Consider the following 21,707-nt stretch of genomic DNA (forward strand, 5'->3'; position numbering starts at 1 on the left):
CAACTGAGCAAGAGGACAAGTACATTAGAGTTTCTAGTTTGAGCAACAAGACGCCTCACAAGTCCTCAACTGGTAGCTTCATTAAATAGTACCCGCAAAACACCAGTCTCAACGTCAACAGTGAAGAGGCGACTCCGGGATGCTGGCCTTCAGAATAGGTTTTTGTGGTGAGAAAAAAAAAAAGTTGATTATGGTTTTCATACACATACCTTGTCCATAATGTAGAGGCCTATGGGATTGTCATTGAAGAGGTAAGGGAGTAGGATGGTAAATGTGATCTGCATAACATACCTTTGTATGCCTCCTTGTCTGTATACCTGCAGACAGACACAAAATTGAGCAGTTCAGTTATTTGCGCCTTCAACATACAGTATTCTTATATTCTTACCTCTTTGTTGATTGATATTCATTGAATTGTGTCTATTTTCTGTTTTAGACAGATTTGCGCAAATATGAAAAGATAGATGTTATCATCTTAAAACATCTATCAATTCCTTACCTTAAATTGGAGATATTTTAGATTTTTCAGTTAAGTGGTTGCAACTGCTGTCCTTTCAAATCCAAATGTTTCAGTTGGGCAGTTGGGTTCCTGCAGGAACCCCCACCAACAAAGGTGGTTCCTAACCCTTACCCCATCTCCTATGGGGTTCTTGGAATAACCTTTCGGGTGCCATTTTCAGTGACAAGAACCCTAATGTTCTTCAAAGAACTTTGAGGATCTTAAAAAAAAGACCTTGTTGAACCCCTAATTGTTTGAGTGTACCAACTGTCACTCAGGGATTACAAAAATATTATGGACATGTTGGAATTGACGGATATGTGGAGGCTTAAAATCGTAAGATATACAGTACATGGAGGCTTAATCAAGCTAATTGGGTTTATTATTTTCTGGTACCCTTTTCGGTGGTGCTAAATGTGAAAAAGGTATTGATTGGAGGATCGAATGCGATCAGATCATCAATTTATATTCCTCCATATAACTATGACAGGCTTTCCATGAGGACAGGGATATTTTAAAATGTAAGCAGGGTTTTATTCACTGACACCACTTTCATGACACAAATTAAGGAATTCATAAGACTTTATGATAGAGAACAGCAAAAGTTTTTCTTAAACCTTCAATATAGAAATGCAACCATAAAGAACCTACAAAAAAAAAAGTTACAAATGGAGAAATCCTTATTTCACCAACAGAGATTTTGAATGAGGAAATAAAATATTTTTTACAAAATGTTCTCATGTCAAATTCCGTCAAAATCATTTGACGATGATATCCTTCTCCCCCAAAAAATCTTGCTAATTACACGACAAACTGTTTGGCAATTGAGTCCTGTCAGGCGGGGAAAATCCCTGGTCTTGATGGTATTCCCAGGGGGGGCAATACAAAGACCCAGTCTCTCCCCCCCAGGGGGGCAATACAAAGACCCAGTCTCTCCCCCCAAAAAATTAAGCCCCTCACCCTTCATTTTTACGACTCAAATATTGGAAAAATGTATTGCTCATAGACTAAAAAGGTCCTACATTATTCATCACGATTAGACAGGATACTTAAAAAGGAAGATACACTATATAGTCACACAAAAGTATGTGGACAACACTTTTTAGTGAATTCGGCTATTTCAGCCACACCCGTTGCTGACAGGTGTATAAAATCGAGCACACCGCCATGCAATCTCCATAGACAAACATTGGCAGTAGAATGGCCCGTACTGAAGAGCTCAGTGACTTTCAACGTGGCACTGTCATAGGATGCCACCTATCCAACAAGTCAATTTGTCAAATTTCTGCCCAGCTAGAGCTGCCCGGTCAACTGTAAGTGCTGTTATTGTGAAGTGGAAACGTCTAGGAGCAACAACGGCTCAGCAGCAAAGTGGTCGGCCACACAAGCTCACAGAACAGGACCGCTGAAATGCATTGTGTGTAAAAATCATCTGTCCTCGGTTGCAACACTATCGAGTTCCAAACTGCCTCTGGAATTAACATCAGCACAATAACTGTTAGTCGAGAGCTTCATGAAATGGGTTTCCATGGCTGAGATCACCATGCGCAATGCCAAGTGTCGGCTGGAGTGGTGTAAAACTCGCCGCCATTGGACTCGAGCTGGAGTGATGAATCATGCTTGACCATCTGGAGACCACATGGCAATTTTAAAGTTTGGATATTTTAGAGTCCCAATCTGTAATATAGCAGTGTATGGAGGTGTATGCTCAATACCAAATTATAACCAACTCATCGCAGCCACAAAATTGCGAGACAAGAAATTAAATAATTAGTCCATTAAAAATCATAAATGGCTGAAAATGATTAGTATAAATAAATACATGTATTAGTTTTACTTAAAGTCAAAAGGTTTGAAAACAATGCCATATAAAATTAAAGTTAGTTGGGAACAGGTCTTTGATGTCCAAATGCCTTGGCATCGGGTCTATGAACAGACGTATGAAACAACAATTGACACATCATTCCATTAGTTTCAATTTAAGCTATTATATAAAATACTTGTTACAAAAATAAAATGTACAAAACATTTACGAACTTCTGTTCTTTCCATGACAGACTGACAAGGTGAACATTAGGATCCCTTATTGATGTCACCTGTTAAATCCATTTCAAATCAGGGTAGAAGTAGAGGAGGAGACAGGAAGGATGTTTAAGCCTTGAGACGACTGAGAAATGGCTTGTGTGCCATTCAGAGGGTGAATGGGCAAGACAAAAGATTTAAGTGCCTTTGAATGGGGCATGGAAAGTAGGTGCCAGTCATACCGGTTTGAGTGTATCAAGAACTGCAACACTGCTGGGTTTTTCCACGCTCAACAGTTTCCCATGTGTATCAAGGATAGTCTACCACCCAAAGGACATTCAGCCAACTTGACATAACTGTGCGAATCATTGGAGTCAACATGGGCCAGCATCTACGTGGAATGCTTTCGACACCTTGTAGTCCATGCCCTGACAAATTGAGGCTATTCTGAGGGCAAAAGGGGGTGCAACGCAATATTAGACAGGTGTTCCTAATGTTTTGTACACTCAGTGTATGGGGGGCATTGAACAGTCAGCCTTGTGCAGACTGCCACAAGGAAACAAAGTCAATAAAGCAAGCATATTTTCTGGTACTGTCCATCGGTGGCTCGCTTTTGAATTCAGGTCCAGGAATGGTTATGTCATGTCATAATAACATGGTTCAGATGGACCTGCAAACTGTATTGTTAGGGGATCTGAAGAACTACGATATGTCAATGGGAAATATCATTATACTCTTGGGTAAAGTATTTATTTTTAGGGCAATATCAGTAGGAATGTTACAAATAGGGAGGTTCAGGAACCTCGTAAGACATCATGGTAAAAATGGAGGGATGTAATGTGCATTTGGGAAGTATTCAGACCCCTTGACTTTTCCCACAATTTGTTACAGCCTTATTCTAAAATTGATCAAATTGTCACCCCCCCTCAACCTACACACAATACCCCATAATGACAAAGCAGAAAAAGGTTTTTAGAAATGTTTGCAAATAAATAAAATAAATAATGAAATTACACTTACATAAGTATTCAGACCCTTCACTCAGTACCTTATTGAAGCACATGAAATGATTTTCATTTAATAGAAAATTATTCAATTAAAAGTGAACATCACCCAGTAAAATACTACTTGAGTAAAAGTCTAAGTATTTGGTTTTAAATGTACTTAAGTATAAAAAAGTAAATGTGATTGCTAAAATATGCATAAGTATTAAAAGGATAAATAATTTAACATTTCTTATATTAATAAACCAGATGACACCATTCTTGTTTTGTTTTTATTTTAATTACGGATAACCAGGGGAATACTCCAACACTCAGACATAATTTACAAATAATGCATGTCTGTTTAGTGAGTCCACCATATCAGAGGCAGTAGGGATAACCTGGGATGTGTGAATTGGACCATTTTCCTGTCCTGCTAAGCATTCAAAATATAAAAAGTACTTTCGGATGTCGGGGAAAATGTATATTTTCTATAGGAATGGAGTGGAGTATAAGTAAAGTACAGATACCCCAAAATTACTTAAGTAGTACTTTAAAGTATTTTTACTTGAGTACTTTACCATTGCCCGCAAAATGGACAACCCCTTACCTGATGGACTGAGGTGCATATCTGTTCGTAGCGATGGCCCCATGAAGAACCTTTTTCACTTTTACCAGTTGAGGCCGGTTGGACGTACTGCCAAATTCTCTAAAACCACATTGGATGAGACTTATGGTAGAGAAATTAACATTCAATTATCTGGAAACAGCTCTGGTGGACATCCCTGTAATCAGCATGCCAATTGGACTCTCCCTCAAAACTTGAGACATCTGTGGCATTGTGTGTGACAAAAATGCACATTTTAGAGTGGCGTTTTGTCCCCAGCACCAGGTGCACCTGTGTAATGATCATGCTGTTTAATCAGCTTCTTGATATGCCACACCTGTCAGGTGGATGGATTATCTTGGCAAAGGAGAAATTCTCATTAACAGGGATGTAAACACATTAGAGCACCAAATTTGAGATAAATAAGCTTTTTGAGCATATGGTACATTTCTGGTATCTTTTATTTCAGCTCATGAAACATGGGACCAACACTTTACATGTTGCGTTTACATATTTTAGTTTTGTTAACAAAAAATGTCCTTATATTTATACAAAACTAAATAATTAAGCATGTCCCCCATAGTTTTGCTCACAATAAATACTAACGTTTACTAGCAAGCGTGCCTCATATCAAATCAATAAATAGCTATCTAGCGAAATTTCGCAAAAGAGTGTAGATAGCTAACCAAACAACTCACCATTTTGAGCATGTAGCTACGACGCTTTATCAGTCAAAAGACTGACGACAGCTGTCGTGTCAGCCTGGGAAAGAATGATACCCAGTCAGTTGTCCAACTGAATGCCTTCAACATAAATGTGTCTTCCGCATTTAACCCATCCACGGGAACAGCCTTACTCAAGGGCAGAACGACACATTTTTACCTCGTCAACCCGGGGATTCGAACCAGCCCAACGCTCTGACCACTGGGCTACATTGTCGACGAATGTTCCCCTAGGAGGCTCTGTCGAGTCTGTCCAAAGATATTGATTTCAACAGTGGCGGAGGGAGATTGCGTCAGTGCGTGTGAAATGGCTGGATCTACACGCTCCAGTCAATTGGATACTTTTGCTTTTACCCCCGTTTTCTTCTGTCAAGGTATTCTTGTTTGATTGGACATACTGCACATTTAACAACGTTGAACATTGTCCTCTGCTTTGTGTTTCAACGGCTTACTGAGAAACAAATCACTATTTTAATTAAATTACACTTTATTTTGCGTCAATAACATTGTGTCACTGGCATTATTAGTGAATAGCTTGATTAAAAATGATGTGTCTTCTTATTGATCAACCATCCTATCGTTTTTCTTGATTCATATTGATAAACTGTTAACATATTTATTAAGATAAATGATTTCCATCAATACAGTATAAAGTGTTTCATGACGTTATTATGCCTTTATGATCACCCAGTTCCAAATATATAATGACCTGGGAGACGTACATATTCTATAAGGTTTTCATTCCCCAATGAGTTTTTTTATGTTCTAATTTCAAATGACTAAACAAGACAACTTCGAATGAAACAGTTCCAATGTCTACCACTAGAGGTTCTCATACACAAGTGAACAGCAGGGTTGTAATAGACCAAATGAGAGCAAAAACCAATGCAGAAGCCACATCCAATGGGCCAAAGACAATTTGGGTTGATTTTCCTCTTTATCTACAATGTGAAACCCATACTGATGGTTGAGCCTATCAGATAGTGTTTCAGTTTGGCTTACAGAGGTGTCAATACACTGTAAAATGGTGAAATATCATTAAACAGCTCACTATACTGTTAGAATTGTTAATGGGTCAAAGAAAATATTAGTGGATTTTCATTTTTAGCTCCAATGTAACACCTATACTGATAAACACACATCAGAGAGTGTGTATATTCCAATAAGAGTTTTTTCTTTTTTACTAATACCAGATGGTATATCAACAGATCTTAATTTTTAGGATTATTCAATGTGTTCAAGGCTATTTTGGGGGAATTAGATATTTATCTCCGAATTAAAACAGGGGCTGCTAGAAGAAGAAGAAGTTTGGAGAAAGCTGAATTCATATCTCCTCTGTGGGCACTGCTGAAATCAATATCATTGGACAGACTCTTGGGGAACATTCCTCCTAGGGGAGCATTCCTCCTACTCCTAGGGGAGCATTCCTCCTTGGGGAGCATTCCTCCTAGGGGAGCATTCCTCCTAGGGGAGCATTCCTCCTTGGGGAGCATTCCTCCTAGGGGAGCATTCCTCCTTGGGGAACATTCCTCCTTGGGGAGCATTCCTCCTAGGGGAGCATTCCTCCTTGGGGAGCATTCCTCCTAGGGGAACATTCCTCCTTGGGGAGCATTCCTCCTTGGGGAACATTCCTCCTAGGGGAGCATTCCTCCTTGGGGAGCATTCCTCCTTGGGGAGCATTCCTCGGGAAGGTAACACAGGTCTAACATGACATCGGGTTCATGCTTGATTTGTAGAGACCCTACCAAGTATTTTCCACCCCACTTTAGCTGAGACAGGTAGTAAGGTTTTTCTCTATCGCCCAACATTCTCAACATTGTATTTTTATTATTGGTCTTATATGTTTTTAAAAAACTACATATATATATATATATATATATATATATATATATATATTAATCAATTACTAATTGCATTGTTTATTTAGCACAATAAAAGTGGGTTCTGACTAAAATGCAATATATTTTGATTCAGTTATTTAAATTACAATGTGTTGAAATGCGGGATTTTATTTTGAAGGTTTCATCATTACCATACAAAAGTTAAATCATAATTGGTGCTGCTGAATCAACTAGCTAATTAAAAATTGGAGTGTAGCACATAGTACCTAAAGCTATAGGAAACAAATCAGTTTTCTACATGTTTACGTTGAAGTTGCAAAGTAAAGACCTCAGTTAGGAAGAGGTAGTTACTCACTACACCTCATTACTCATTCAGGAGCCAGCTAATATCTAGCTAACGTTAGTCAGCTAGCTAGGAGGATTTACAGTTGAAGTCAGAAGTTTACATACACCTTAGCCAAATACATTTAAACTCAGTTTTTCACAATTCCTGACATTTATTCCTAGTAAAAATTCCCTGTCTTAGGTCAGTTAAGATCACCACTTTATTTTAAGAATGTGAAATGTCAGAATAATAGTAGAGTGAATTATTTATTTCAGATTTTATTTCTTTCATCACATTCCCAGTGGGTCAGAAGTTAACATACACCCAATTAGTATTTGGTAGCATTGCCTTTAAATTGTTTAACTTGGGTCAAATGTTTCGGGTAGCCTTCCACAAGCTTCCCACAATAAGTTGGGTGAATTTTGACCCATTCGTCCTGACAGAGCTGGTGTAACGGAGTCAGGTTTGTAGGCCTCCTTGCTCGCACACACTTTTTCAGTGCTGCCCACACATGTTCTATAGGATTGAGGTCAGGGCTTTGTGATAGCCACTTCAATACCTTGACTTTGTTGTCCTTAAGCCATTTTGCCACAACTTTGGAAGTATGCTTGGGGTCATTGTCCATTTGGAAGACCCATTTGCGACCAAGCTTTAACTTCCTGACTGATGTCTTGAGATGTTGCTTCAATATATCCACATAATTTTCCTACCTCATTATGCCATCTATTTTGTGAAGTGCACCAGTCCCTCCTGCAGCAAAGCACCCCCACAACATGATGCTGCCACCCCCGTGCTTCACGGTTGGGATGGTGTTCTTCGGCTTGCAAGCATCCCCCGTTTTCCTCCAAACATAATGATGGTCATTATGGCCAAACAGATCTATTTTTGTTTCATCAGACCAGAGGACATTTCTCCAAAAAGTACGATCTTTGTCCCCATGTGCAGTTGCAAACCGTAGTCTGGCTTTTTTAAGGCGGTTTTGGAGCAGGTTATGTCGATACAGGACTCGTTTTACTGTGGATATAGATACTTTTGTACCTGTTTCCTCCAGCATCTTCACAAGGTCCTTTGCTGTTGTTCTGGGATTGATTTGCATTTTACGCACCAAAGTACGTTAATCTCTAGGAGACAGAACCCGTCTCCTTCCTGAGCGGTATGACGGCTGCGTGGTCCCATGGTGTTTATACTAGCGTACTATTGTTTGTACAGATGAACGTGGTGCCTTCAGGAGATTGGAAATTGCTCCCAAGGATGAACCAGACTTGTGGAGGTCTACAATTTTATTTCTGAGGTATTGGTTGATTTCTTTTGATTTTCCCATGATGTCAAGCAAAGAGGCACTGAGTTTGAAGGTAGGCCTTGAAATACATCCACAGGTACACCTCCAATTGACTCAGGCTAATTAACATAATTTATCAGAAGCTTCTAAAGCCATGACATCATTTTCTGGAATTTTACAAGCTGTTTAAAGACACAGTCAACTTACTGTATGTAAACTTCTGACCCACTGGAATTGTGATACATTGAATTATAAGTGAAATAATCTGTCTGTAAACAATTGTTGGAAAAATTGCTTGTGTCATGTACAACATTTACATTACATTTAAGTCATTTAGCAGACGCTCTTATCCAGAGCGACTTACAAATTGGTGCATTCACCTTATGATATCCAGTGGAACAACCACTTTACAATAGTGCATCTAAATCTTTTAGGGGGGGGTTAGGATTACTTTATCCTATCCCAGGTATTCCTTAAAGAGGTGGGGTTTCAGGTGTCTCCGGAAGGTGGTGATTGACTCCGCTGTCCTGGCGTCGTGAGGGAGCTTGTTCCACCGTTGGGGTGCCAGAGCAGCGAACAGTTTTGACTGGGTTGAGCGGGAACTGTGCTTCCTCAGAGGTAGGAAGGCGAGCAGGCCAGAGGTGGATGAACGCAGTGCCCTTGTTTGGGTGTAGGGCCTGATCAGAGCCTGAAGGTACGGAGGTGCCGTTCCCCTCACAGCTCCGTAGGCAAGCACCATGGACAAAGTAGATGTCCTAACCGACTTGCCAAAACTATAGTTTGTTAACAAGACATTTGTGGAGTGGTTGAAAAACGAGTTTTAATGACTCCAACCTAAGGGTATTTAAACTTCCAACTTCAACTGTAAGTTAGCCTACCTACAGTACCAGTCAAAAGTTTTGACACACCTACTCATTCAAGGGTTTTTCTTCATTTTTAAAATTTTCTACATTGTAGAATAATAGTGAAGACATCAAAACTATGAAATAACACATATGGAATCATGTATTACGCAAATAAGAAAAATAGATTTTAGATTTTAGATTCTTCAAAGTAGCCACCCTTATCCTTGATGACAGCTTTGCACACTCTTGGCATTCTCTCAACCAGCTTCACCTGGAATGCTTTTTAAACAGTCTTTAATGAGTTCCCACATATGCTGAGCACTTGTTGGCTGCTTTTCCTTCACTCTGTGGTCCAACTCATCTCAGACCATCTAAATTGGGTTGAGGTTGGGTGATTGTGAAGGCCAGGTCATCTGATGCAGCACTCCATCAAGTTAGGTATGTCCAAACATTTGACTGGTACTGTGTGTTATTTTAAAACCTTACCTTAACTACACTGCTAACCTTATGCCTTACCTTAAATTAAGACCCCAAAACTTTTAAAACATTTTTTTTTCATGCATATTTACGATATAGCCAATATAGCCATTTTGTGGCTGTGGTAACAGTCACACAGTGTGACCGAAACAGAGATCTACACACATGCAAGCGGCATTTCTTACTCAATACAAAATGTGGATTTAATATCTTTCTAAATATTCGTAGTTTTTTGGCTAACGTCCGTGTCCACCTGCAACTGGACACGGACATTTATAACATAGACTTTTCACTGAATAGAGAACGAAGAAAGTATTGCCAAGAACAGGTTAGTTAATTGGCAATGTTATGGAGCATCACATATTCTGTAGCTAAGCAGTCAGGCACACTGCTGTTTTTAGGAAGTCAAATCATCAAAGTAAATGGACATAATTTCATTGTAAACAATGTAGCAGGGGCCGTAGTTAGCATAGGTATGCTAGTAAGTAGCCTTGGCTTGTGGGAGCGGCTCATAGGCTCCTGCCTTATCTCCTGTTTCTGTAGCATGAGGCAGCTTGATGTACAAGTGCACAGCTTAAACAGGATGCTAGCCTATTGCAGAGCCTTTCTCCCAATCTACATTATCTCCTTAATGTTGAGTACCAAGCGGATACTGAGTTGATCTATATATACAGTACCAGTCAAAAGTTTGGACACACCTACTCATTCAAGGTTTTTTTTTTATTTTTACTACTTTCTACATTGTAGAATAATAGTGAAGACATCAGCACGGTTTAAGTGTGCCTTGAATTCAATTCAATGTTTTTATTTAACTTTTGGAGTTATTATTTATTGTCAATTGCAGATTCCAAGTGACTTCACTTCCTCAAATATTGAAGGCAGAACTTATCACGCGTGGCTCACTGCCACTGGCATTGACCTTTGGCACACAAGGCGTTTTTTGTTTATTTGTATTCATATTTTAGCATTAATATAATTCTAATCATTCATTGATATGCCTACTTTATTAAAATGTGTCAGTGTAATATCATATTATAATATTAATATAGAATATTATAAACTGGATGGTTTGAGCCCTGAATGCTGATTGTCTGAAAGCCGTACTATATCAGATAGTATACCAGGGGAATGACAAAACATTTTTATTTTTACTGCTATAATTACATTGGTAACCAGTTTATAATAGCAATAAGGCACCTCGGGTGTTTGTGGTATATGGCCAATATACCACGTTGTGCATAAGTACAGCTCTTAGCCATGGTATATTGGCCATATACCACACCCCCCCCCCCTCCCACGCCTTATTGCTCAAATACAACATTGTATCATATAATTTCAAGTAAATTGAAGACTTGAAGTATTCAAGTAAATTAGGCCTACCAAACATTTCAGATGTAATGAATAACATGCCATCTGTGAACATGAAGCAATTCTTATGACTAGCCTGGTCTCATAGACTAGACGTAACGTCGTAAATGTAAATCTGGGTCAGTCAAATTGGTATGACATGTTATGTTTAGTATAGTTACACAAGACAGAAAGTTACTTAAGGCAACAAAAGAAAAGGGGAGTGGTTGGTCTGGTCGTGGTTGATGGGTGGGTGTATAACGTAAATGTCTAGCAACCCAATGGTTGCTTGTTCAAATCTCATGATGGACAACTCTGGCATTTTTGCTAATTAGCAACTTTTCAACTATTTACAACTTTTTTTTAGCTACATTGCAACTACTAAGTATGTTAGCTAACCCTAACCCTTTAACCTAACCCTCTTGCTAGCGTTAGCCACCTAGCTTTTTTATTTAATTAGGCAAGTCAGTTTTAAGAACAAATTCTTATTTACAATGACAGCCTACCCTGGCCTAACCCAGATCGCGCCCTATGGGACTCCCAATCACGGCCGGATGTGATGCAGACTGGATTCCAACAGCTACTGCAGTGACGCCTCTTGCACTGAGATGTAGTGTTTTAGACCACTGAGCCACTAACTTTAGCCGTTGCAAGTTGGAATTCATAACATATCATACTTTTGCAAATTTGTAAGATATTGTAGGTTTTTGAAATTCATAACATATTGTACGTTTTTCAAATTCATAACATATTGTATGTTTTGCAAATTCGTAACATATCATAGGAATTGTAATTCATATCATAGGAATTGTAATTCATAACATCTCATACAAAATGGATGATTAACATCCACAAATTAATACAGACCATATGAAACATATCATACTAAATGGAGTTTCTCTGATTTATGTACTTACAGAATATTGGGAAATACTCTGAGACCAGGTTGTTATGATGATTACATACGATTGTATTTATGAATAATCATATAAAACATGTGCTTTTTTGAAGCACAGTCAAGGATATCAGACATAATTTTAAAAAAAAGTTATTTTATTAACCCGTTTTATTTATAACTTCGTAGATAATGCAATGTCAGAATTATATTGTTTTTACATTCCCGAGTTGACACTATTTCACGCCGTGCTTTCAAGTGACCCGTCAAATTTTTCTAACTGAGTCTCTATACCAGAAGCCACCCAACAATAACTGTCAGCAGTGGCGATTTTCTTCCTCGCTTCTCTTTTTGAACGACTACATCGAAACATGACAATACCAGAGGTTACTGCAATTAGAAGAAGTAGTGGAACAAGAGAAGCAATCATGCAAATAAACAACCACGAGCTGAAAAAAGAGCCATTCTGCGTAAGCCAACTCGTTCCAGTGGTTTTGCTGGATGGCTCCTCGCGCGTAATGTCGTGCGTAATAGTGTCTTGAGGTGGTCCGTCGGTGAACTGAGGCTCGTTTTGTAATTTAACCTTAGATATGGTTATAGTGTCAATGATCTTGTCGTGTTGGTCGTTGTCTCTATAAACATTTGACGTCTCAGCAGTGGAGACAACAGTCACATCTCGAATGCAGGTGATTCCATTAGGGTGTAACCGGAAGTGCTGATGGCAAGAACACCTGAAACTACCAATGGTATTAGTGCATTTGTCCTCGCATCGATTACTGAGGCATTCGTCTATATCTATACAAGTATGACCGTCCTCGGACACAGTGAACCCTGCGATGCAATGGCAGGAGAAGGATCCTTCAGAGTTAAGACATATTTGTGGACATCTCGTTTCAGTGCACTCGTCTATATCGTGGCATTTGCCCTCAACCATTGTGTAGCCTTTATTGCACTTACATGTGTAACTACCTTGGGTATTGATGCAACGATCACCGTCGCAGACATTCATTTGGCATTCATCAACATCGATACAACCAAATTGGTCTTTATCCAATTGGAAGCCGCTTGGGCATACGCAGGAGAACCCCGTTGTTCCTGTTATGCACTGGTATTGACATGGAGAACTGTGACAATATTCCATTAAGTCACAAGATACTCTGTCCTGTCCTAACACATAACCGTCCTTGCATCCACAACGAATAGCACCGGTTTCGCTATCAAAGCACACATGATCACATCCACCGTTTTTATAGCCACAACTCTGTTTATCCGCGGCGCAAAACGGACCGGGGTCAGTCCAGCCATAGACACCATCCGTTAATTTACAAATAGAAAAGTGGTCATTGCCATTACATCTTATTTCAGCATATGTTCCAAATGGAAACGCAGTCAAGTTGTTATCCCCATTTAATGGATTTTCTGAGAATGGGAGCTTGTAAATCACTTGCTCCCCTCCTGCCAACAACAAAGGTTTACACATTCCTTTGAAGTAGAATTTGCACGCGTAAAAAGCCTTTTCTTTGCAAGATCCATCCGTCCATTTTAATTCATTGCGACCAAATAATGAATAGTATACCAATACGCAACGCTCTTCTGTGCAGGTGCTGCGAGGTTCCTTTTCCCAGTTGGAATATTCGGAATTTTCACTTCCAGATATCCACTTAAAACCTCTGAGACGCAAGCCAGTTATAATGCAGTCCCCCTTATGTAATTGCAGTCCGATCCAACATTTGTAGTCCAAATTGCGATGCCTTAAGTCGATCTGTGTAAAGATTGATTGAAGCTCTGCTTCCTCAGCTTTGTCTTTAGTTGTTACCAAGTAACCCCCGTTATCTACACATTTCATACGAGCGTCTTCGAAGCTGACTCTCTCCATATGAAAAGTGAAACAGGCATTGGATGTGCACACGGTTACTTCTCCGCCAGTGTCTGCTCCAATGGCTCCCCAGACAGAGATTTGCAGTAAAAGTAGCAAAAGCATCATTCCCACATAGTCCAACAACAACCATTGATTGAAATATTTTATATGCTACATTTATGCCTTATTGGCAAACGGATGACAAATGAGGCACTCTATTCCCTGCCAAAGTACAAAGTGTTGCGACTTTGAATTGTACATTCAAGCTCCTACATCCTGTTTTCTATATAAACCTAAGACGGATTTTTTTTTTCCTCAGTTGTTTTTTGTCTCCTGCTGAAGCAAGTTCCGTTGTGGAAAACCAAAACAATAGCAGCACCGTCATTGTTTTGACTTGTAATCCAGATGGCTCCCGTGCTGAGTAAACGTAACGTCATCTTCCAGCTGAAAAAAACAACTATAATCGAACTGCATCAAATAATGCAAAAAAAAATGAAAGCGCAAAAACCTGCGCATTTAATAATTTCCCGATGTATTAATTCATATGAAAATAACGATTTGTTTGTAATAATTTGTCATATTACATTTATTTCATTTTCGATAGTCTATAGTTGTTGATTTGGTTATTAATTTAGTTATGTGAAACGACTAATCTCATTTAAGTTAAGAGAAATAAGCCTTAATTTACATTCTAAATGGACAGACAAAAATGGCTTCCCAAAAAGCAATAATAAAAATGAAAATATAGGTTCCAATTTGTGAAAGAGAACTGAGCCCTTTCCAGACAACCTTTTCTAACTCATTTAAAACCTCTGCTGAAATGAAAGCCCGGAAAAAGCACAATAGTTCATTTCTAAAACAATAGATAGACAGGATGGGGAAGAGATGCTAGGAAGTTCACACCCATGCAGGTTCATGGGTCAGGTTGTGTAAGTACAGCAAGGGGCCATACTGTCAGGCAATTATTGAAGGCTACTGGTGGAAGCTCAGACAGTCTCACCACCATCTTAAACGCTGTTTTTACCCTTCGCAGACAGGATGGCATTTCTGTTTTTGTTATACTTGAATAACAGATTAAAACCAACCACTGACAGATGTGATTTTGTTCTATAATGTTAGTGGTATTAGCTGTCTTGTTATTGTTATGTGTCCATTATTTTATGTGGTTGAGAAAAGTAAATGCTGATATTTGAACCGATTCCCATAGGTGTGTCCTTTATTATAGTCGTTGAGGTAGCTACTATACTCTTAATGAAAAGGGTCCCAAATGGGTTCTTTGGCTGACCCCAATGGAGGACATTTTTGGTTCCAGGTAAAAACCCTTTTTGGTTCCGGGTAGAACCATTTTGGGTTACATGTAGAACTCTCTGTGGAAAGGGTTGTACATGGAACCCAAAACGGTTCTACTTGGAACCTAAAGAGTTCTACCTGGAAACAACCATTTTTTTTCTAAGAGTGTACCATTGGAGTGATCTTGAGCAGGGTCAGTGAATTGTTCTTTAGTTCCTGTGGTATGTAAATAAATGTGGCTGCAGAGCACTTCCTGTGTTTGTTTAAAGAATGGAAGTGGTACAACTTCAATTGCAGGAAATGGCACAAGAGGCCCCTTCACCTACTCGTCAACTCCGGCTCCACAGTGCAGTCCAATGAGTCTCACTGTCCACAATCGTTTTTTCTTTAAAAAATACATTTTAAAAAAACGGGCATGAATGTGACTGTGCTGCCTGTAAACAGTCCACATCAATTCCAAATGTTCTGTAAATAGGCTTCTATTTTTGAAAGACTAACATCAACCCACATTAAAAGATGCGATGAGGACATGTAGTTGCTTTTATGCCAAAGTTTGAGTTGTATGTTGGCTGTATAGTTCATACAATAGATATAATATTAAGCTCTTATCTCTTATTATTAAATGTATCTTATTATCTCATTGATACTGCACTAATCCCCAGTTTTAGGCAAACTGTGAACATGTTCGAGAGCGTCAAAGCCGTGATGTATCTTGAATAAATTGTGACTGACTGATTGATCTAAACAAAAATATTGAGTGGTTATTTATGATGCAAAGTGATTTGTAGATCAGTCAGTCTCGAATTGCCTTTAAAGTCAGCAGCGATGTCGAATGCGTCATGGGTTTGTGATGACGTGATGACACTAGCACCACCTTAACGGCAGCCGAAAATAGAGGCTGTAGGTGTGTATATAGCCCATGTTGACCATCTACTTAAACTAAGGGCCATAGCCACTCATAGATAGTGTCCTCAAAGTGAAACACAATGTTTTGGAAACAAGGTCTTCCTCAACTACGGCAAGAAGTAGTTGCAGAGGTAGTTTAACTTCTCTGGGAAAGGGGGGCAGTATTGAGTAGCTTGGATGAAAAGCATGCCCAAAGTAAAATGCCTGCTACTCAGGCCCAAAAGCTACAATATGCTTGGATAGAAAACACTCTGAAGTTTCTAAAACTGTTCGAATGATGTCTGTGAGTATAACAGAACTGATATGGCCGGCAAAAACCTGAGAAAAATCCAACCAGGAAGTGGGAAATCTGAGGTTTGTAGTTTTTCAAGTGATTGCCTCTCCAATATACGGTGTCTGTGGGGTCATATTGCACTTCCTAAGGCTTCCACTAGACGTCAACAGTCTTTAGAACGTTGTTTCAGGCTTCTACTGTGAATGGGGAGAGAATAAGAGCTGATTGTATCAGGTGTCTGGAAAATTGGCATGAGCTCAGTCATGTGCGCGGCCGTGAGAGCGAGCTGCCTTTCCTTTCAATTCTAAAGACAAAGGAATTGTCCGGTATGGAATATTATTGAATATTTATGATAAAAACATCCTAAGATGGATTCTATACATCGTTTGACATGTTTCTACGAACTGTAATGTAACTATTTAGACTTTTCGTCTGGACTAAACTCGCACGCTTAGTGAATTTGGAATGCTGGCCTAAACGCGCAAACAAAACGGAGGTATTTGGACATAAAGATGAACTTTATCGAACAAAACGAACGTTTATTGTGGAACTGGGATTCCTGCGAGTGCATTCCGATGAAGATCATCAAAGGTAAGTGAATATTTATAATGCTATTTCTGACTTTTGTTGACTCCACAACATGGCGGTTATCTGTATGGCTTGTTTTGGTGACTGAGTCTGTACTCAGATTATTGCAAAGTGTGCTTTCACCATAAAGCTTTTTTTAAATCTGACACAGCGGTTGCATTAAGGAGAAGTTGATCTATAATTCTGTGCATAACACTTGTATCTTTTTAAGTTTATGATGAGTATTTCTGTAAATTGATGTGCTGATTCACCGGAGTTTTGGAGGCGAAACATTTCTGAACATTACACGCCAATGTAAAATGAGGTTTTTGGATATAAATATGAACTTTATCGAGCAAAACATACATGCATTGTGTAACATGAAGTCCTATGAGTGCCATCTAATGAAGATCATCAAAGGTTAGTGATTCATTTTAGCTGTATTTCTGGTTTTTGTGACACCTCTCCTTGCTTGGAAAATGGCTGTGTGGTTTTTCTTGCCTAGGTGCTGTCCTAACATAATCTAATGGTATGCTTTCACTGTAAAGCCTTTTTGAAATCGGACACTGTGGTTGGATTAACGAGAAGTCTATCTTTCAAATGGTGTATAATACTTGTATGTGTGATAAATTTGAATTATGAGATTTTTCTTGTTTTGAATTTGGCGTTCTGCTATTTCACTGGCTGATAGGCGGGGTGGGACGCTAACATCCCACATTTCCCAGAGAGGTTTTAACTTAACAACAGAAGCCCATATAACGTTACGCCGTAGGTGTCTGTGGCAATGCCTGCCCACTTGCCCTTCAGCACAGGAATCATGACTCCCAGCACGGCCTGTACAGTTTAACATCCCTGCCTCTTTTTACCCCCTCTCGTTCTCTTTTCTCCACTTATCCTGCTTTAGGACGCAGAGAAGATGAAGAAGGTAGTACCTGCACGAGGGTGTTGTGGATGACAACAGACAACGGAAAAGATTGGAGACCCAAGCCAGCCGTCCGCCACTAACACACAAGGTGTGCCACAAGATGGCGCTGAAGAGGATGGCTGACATTTTACATGCCCCTGACCAATTGTGCTATTTTGTTAGTTTTTTTTGCATTGTTTGTAACTTATTTTGTACATAATGTTGCTGTTACCATCTCTTATGACGAAAATAACTTCTCACCACGAACTGGAAAAACCTTTTTCCTTTAACGAGTCCGACGAGAAGGATATATGCTCTCCCGGGAACAGGCCCAAATCCATGTCATTTGCGTGAAGAAAAGACGAGGAAAATAGGATGCAGATCGGGCTGCCTTCTGAGAATTCGTAGGCGAGCGAGTAAACTGCCACTGTCTTCCGTTCTACTTGCTAACATGCAACATGCAATATACAATCATTGGAAAATAAACATGCAATCATTGGAAAATAAAATTGATGACCTACGATTACGATTATCCTACCAAAGGGACATTAAGAATTGTAATATCTTATGTTTCACCGAGTCGTGGCTGAACGACGACACAGAAAATATAGAGCTGGTGGGATTTTCCATGCACTAGCAAAACAGAGATGCTACATTTGGTAAGACAAGGGGTAGGGGTGTGTGTCTTTTTGTCAATAACAACTGGTGGCCCTCTCATATACCTTTGAATACCAATCAAAAGATGTTCCTCCAAAAATTATTAAGTAGGAGGCAGAGCCACAAAGTGGGGATACCTGGGGATTAATTATGTTTCATTTGGTTTTGGAGAAATGAAGTATATGCATGACTTTGTATTGTATCAATTGATATCTGGCATTGAAGGAACAAAAGGGAATTCTAGACAGGGCTCTGAGATCTCAATATTTAACTCTTTACCCCAGGTGTTCTTGAGATGACAAGTAGAGGCCTCTGTATCGTTGGAGAAAAAGGAGACAAACTGTGAGATGGGGTGTTTTGAGTTGGGAGGGCGCTGTAGCGAATCATAAAACAAATGTTATACAGGAGGGTATCAACATTTTTAATTAGCCCTTTGATATAGTGTCTGACTTGTAAATAACGGAGAAAAAAATGTAAATGGGAGAGATTGAATTGATTACAGACTTGACTTCCATATTTAGCCACAGTGGGGCAACCATGTCCAACTTATCAGGGAAACCCAGTTGCCCTGACATTTGCAGCCCAGTAGTAATGCTTAAAGACGGGTAGGCCTAAGCCGCCACTTTCCTTGGGCTTTTGCAAGTAGGTTTTACAAATACGATGGTTTTTGTAACCCCAGACAAATGGCAAGTTTGTCGAGTCCAATGTCTTAAAAAATGAAAAGGTAAGAAAAATTGGAAGATTCTGGCAAAGATAAAGGAACCTGGGAAGAGAAACCATTTTTACGGCATTAATGCGCCCCATCATAGAAAGAGGCAATATTCTCCAGCTCTCTATGTTTTGTTTAAGCTTTGCAACCAGCTCACTGTAGTTAAGCTTGAAGATGACCTTTGGATTTCTAGGTATTTTTAGTCCCCGGCAAGTTAAGTGGTCATGCATCACTTTAAATGGTATCCTCTCTAGCTCACATTAAATGGTATCCTCTCTAGCTCACTTTAAATGTTATCTTCTCTAGCTCACTTTAAATGGTATCTTCTCTTGCTCACATTAAATGGTATCCTCTCTAGCTCACTTTAAATGGTATCCCCTCTAGCTCACTAAATGGTATCCTCTCTTGCTCACTTTAAATGGTATCCTCTCTAGCTCACTTTAAATGGTATCCCCTCTAGCTCACTAAATGGTATCCTCTCTAGCTCACTTTAAATGGTATCCTCTCTAGCTGACATTAAATGGTATCCTCTCTAGCTCACTTTAAATGGTATCCTCTCTAGCTCACTTTAAATGGTATCCCCTCTAGCTCACTTTAAATGGTATCCTCTCTAGCTCACTTTAAATGGTATCCTCTCTTGCTCACATTAAATGGTATCCTCTCTAGCTCACTAAATGGTATCCTCTCTAGCTCACTTTAAATGGTATCCTCTCTAGCTCACATTAAATGGTATCCTCTCTAGCTCACTAAATGGTATCCTCTCTTGCTCACTTTAAATGGTATCCTCTCTAGCTCACTTTAAATGGTATCCCCTCTAGCTCACTTTAAATGGTATCCTCTCTAGCTCACTTTAAATGGTATCCTCTCTAGCTGACATTAAATGGTATCCTCTCTAGCTGACATTAAATGGTATCCTCTCTAGCTCACATTAAATGGTATCCCCTCTAGCTCACTTTAAATGGTGTCTTCTCTAGCTCACTTTAAAGGGTATCCTCTATAGCTGACATTAAATGGTATCCCCTCTAGCTCACTAAATTGCATCCTCTCTTGCTCACTTTAAATGGTATCCTCTCTAGCTCACATTAAATGGTATCTTCTCTAGCTCACTTTAAAGGGCATCCTCTATAGCTCACATTAAATGGTATCCCCTCTAGCTCACTTTAAATGGTATCTTCTCTAGCTCACTTTAAATGGTATCTTCTCTAGCTCACTTTAAAGGGTATCCTCTATAGCTCACATTAAATGGTATCCCCTCTAGCTCACTTTAAATGGTATCTTCTCTAGCTCACTTTAAATGGTATCCTCTCTAGCTCACTTTAAATGGTATCCTCTCTAGCTGACATTAAATGGTATCCCCTCTAGCTCACTAAATTGTATCCTCTCTTGCTCACTTTAAATGGTATCCTCTCTTGCTCACTTTAAATGGTATCCTCTCTAGCTGACATTAAATGGTATCCTCTCTAGCTGACATTAAATGGTATCCTCTCTAGCTGACATTAAATGGTATCCTCTCTTGCTCACTTTAAATGGTATCCCCTCTAGCTCACTAAATGGTATCCTCTCTAGCTCACTTTAAATGGTATCCTCTCTAGCTCACTTTAAATGGTATCCTCTCTAGCTCACTTTAAATGGTATCCTCTCTAGCTGACATTAAATGGTATCCTCTCTAGCTCACTTTAAATGGTATCCTCTCCTGCATTCTTTCCCGGTTGGAATTCTTTTTTTGCCTCAATTATTTATTCTGTTGTGAAATTTGATTTCAATTCTCTTTTGGCACTATCATCAGGTTTTGGCAGATTGATAGAATCAAAGGCTGATGCATCAGAATCATTGGCTCTGTAAGACTATAACTCTGAGTAAATTTCTTTGAAGCAGTTTGTTTATCTCTTTAGGATTTGTCAGCGAGATGTCCACCCTAGACCTGATTTGATGGATTGTTCTATTAGCCTGTGCACCCTTTAGTTGTCTAGCCAGCAACCTTTCCGGATTGTCCCCTAGTTCAAATTGTTTTTGTCTCAGCTTTAATGGTAGGTTACTCACCTGAGAACTAAGAATAGCATTGTGTTCATATTGTTGTAGTCAACCTGAGAGAGTGAAGTTCTGTGTGTCTCCTCCGAAGCTGGGAGGTTTTATTCTATCTCATCCAGTCGCATGCGATTCCCTTTTTTTTAAATGGCAGACTGAAATAATATGACCTCTCATAACCACATAAAAGATTCCCATAGTGTAGAATCAGACACCCCTCCTGTTTCATTAGTCTTATGTACCCTTGCGTTTATGGTACCCGGCTTGGCAAGTGGTGAGGGCTTCGACTGTAGAGAGTGGTGTGCACTGTCAATGAAGAGGGGCTTTGGAAAGTTGTCGTCGCCCAGCAGCTTGGGAATAAGCTTGGACACAAACTCTGTGGGTTTCCCTTGTTCTTTGTCCTCCAAAATCCCCACAAGTTTGATGTTCAAGCCTGCAACTCCTGCCTTCTAAATGGAGAACCTTGGCTTAAAATGTGCATAAAATGTGGTGAGTAGTTGACTCGAGAGAGAGAGAAAGACAACAGCTGAACAGTTTTGAACAAATGTACATTTCTTTAAAAATGAAAGAGCAAGAAAAGAGAGAGATTTATATTTAGTTGTATTTTTTTTAAACTTTCACTTACGTAGCTAATGCAGCTAGCTAGTTTAGCCTACTCAAACACCTGGCTCAAAC

General features: G+C 39.4%; 1 protein-coding gene across 1 annotated transcript; it reads right to left on the bottom strand.

Moving 5' to 3' along the window:
• Window positions 1-11,986: 11,986 nt before the first annotated feature.
• Window positions 11,987-14,509, bottom strand: LOC115172945 (complement component C1q receptor). Its single transcript, XM_029730838.1, has one exon. The coding sequence runs from the start codon at window positions 13,824-13,826 to the stop codon at window positions 12,084-12,086; it is 1,743 nt and encodes a 580-aa protein (XP_029586698.1). The 5' UTR covers window positions 13,827-14,509; the 3' UTR covers window positions 11,987-12,083.
• Between the last annotated feature and the right edge of the window lie 7,198 nt (window positions 14,510-21,707).

The sequence above is a fragment of the Salmo trutta genome, chromosome 33, assembly GCF_901001165.1.
Source record: "Salmo trutta chromosome 33, fSalTru1.1, whole genome shotgun sequence".
Classification (NCBI taxonomy): domain Eukaryota; kingdom Metazoa; phylum Chordata; class Actinopteri; order Salmoniformes; family Salmonidae; genus Salmo; species Salmo trutta.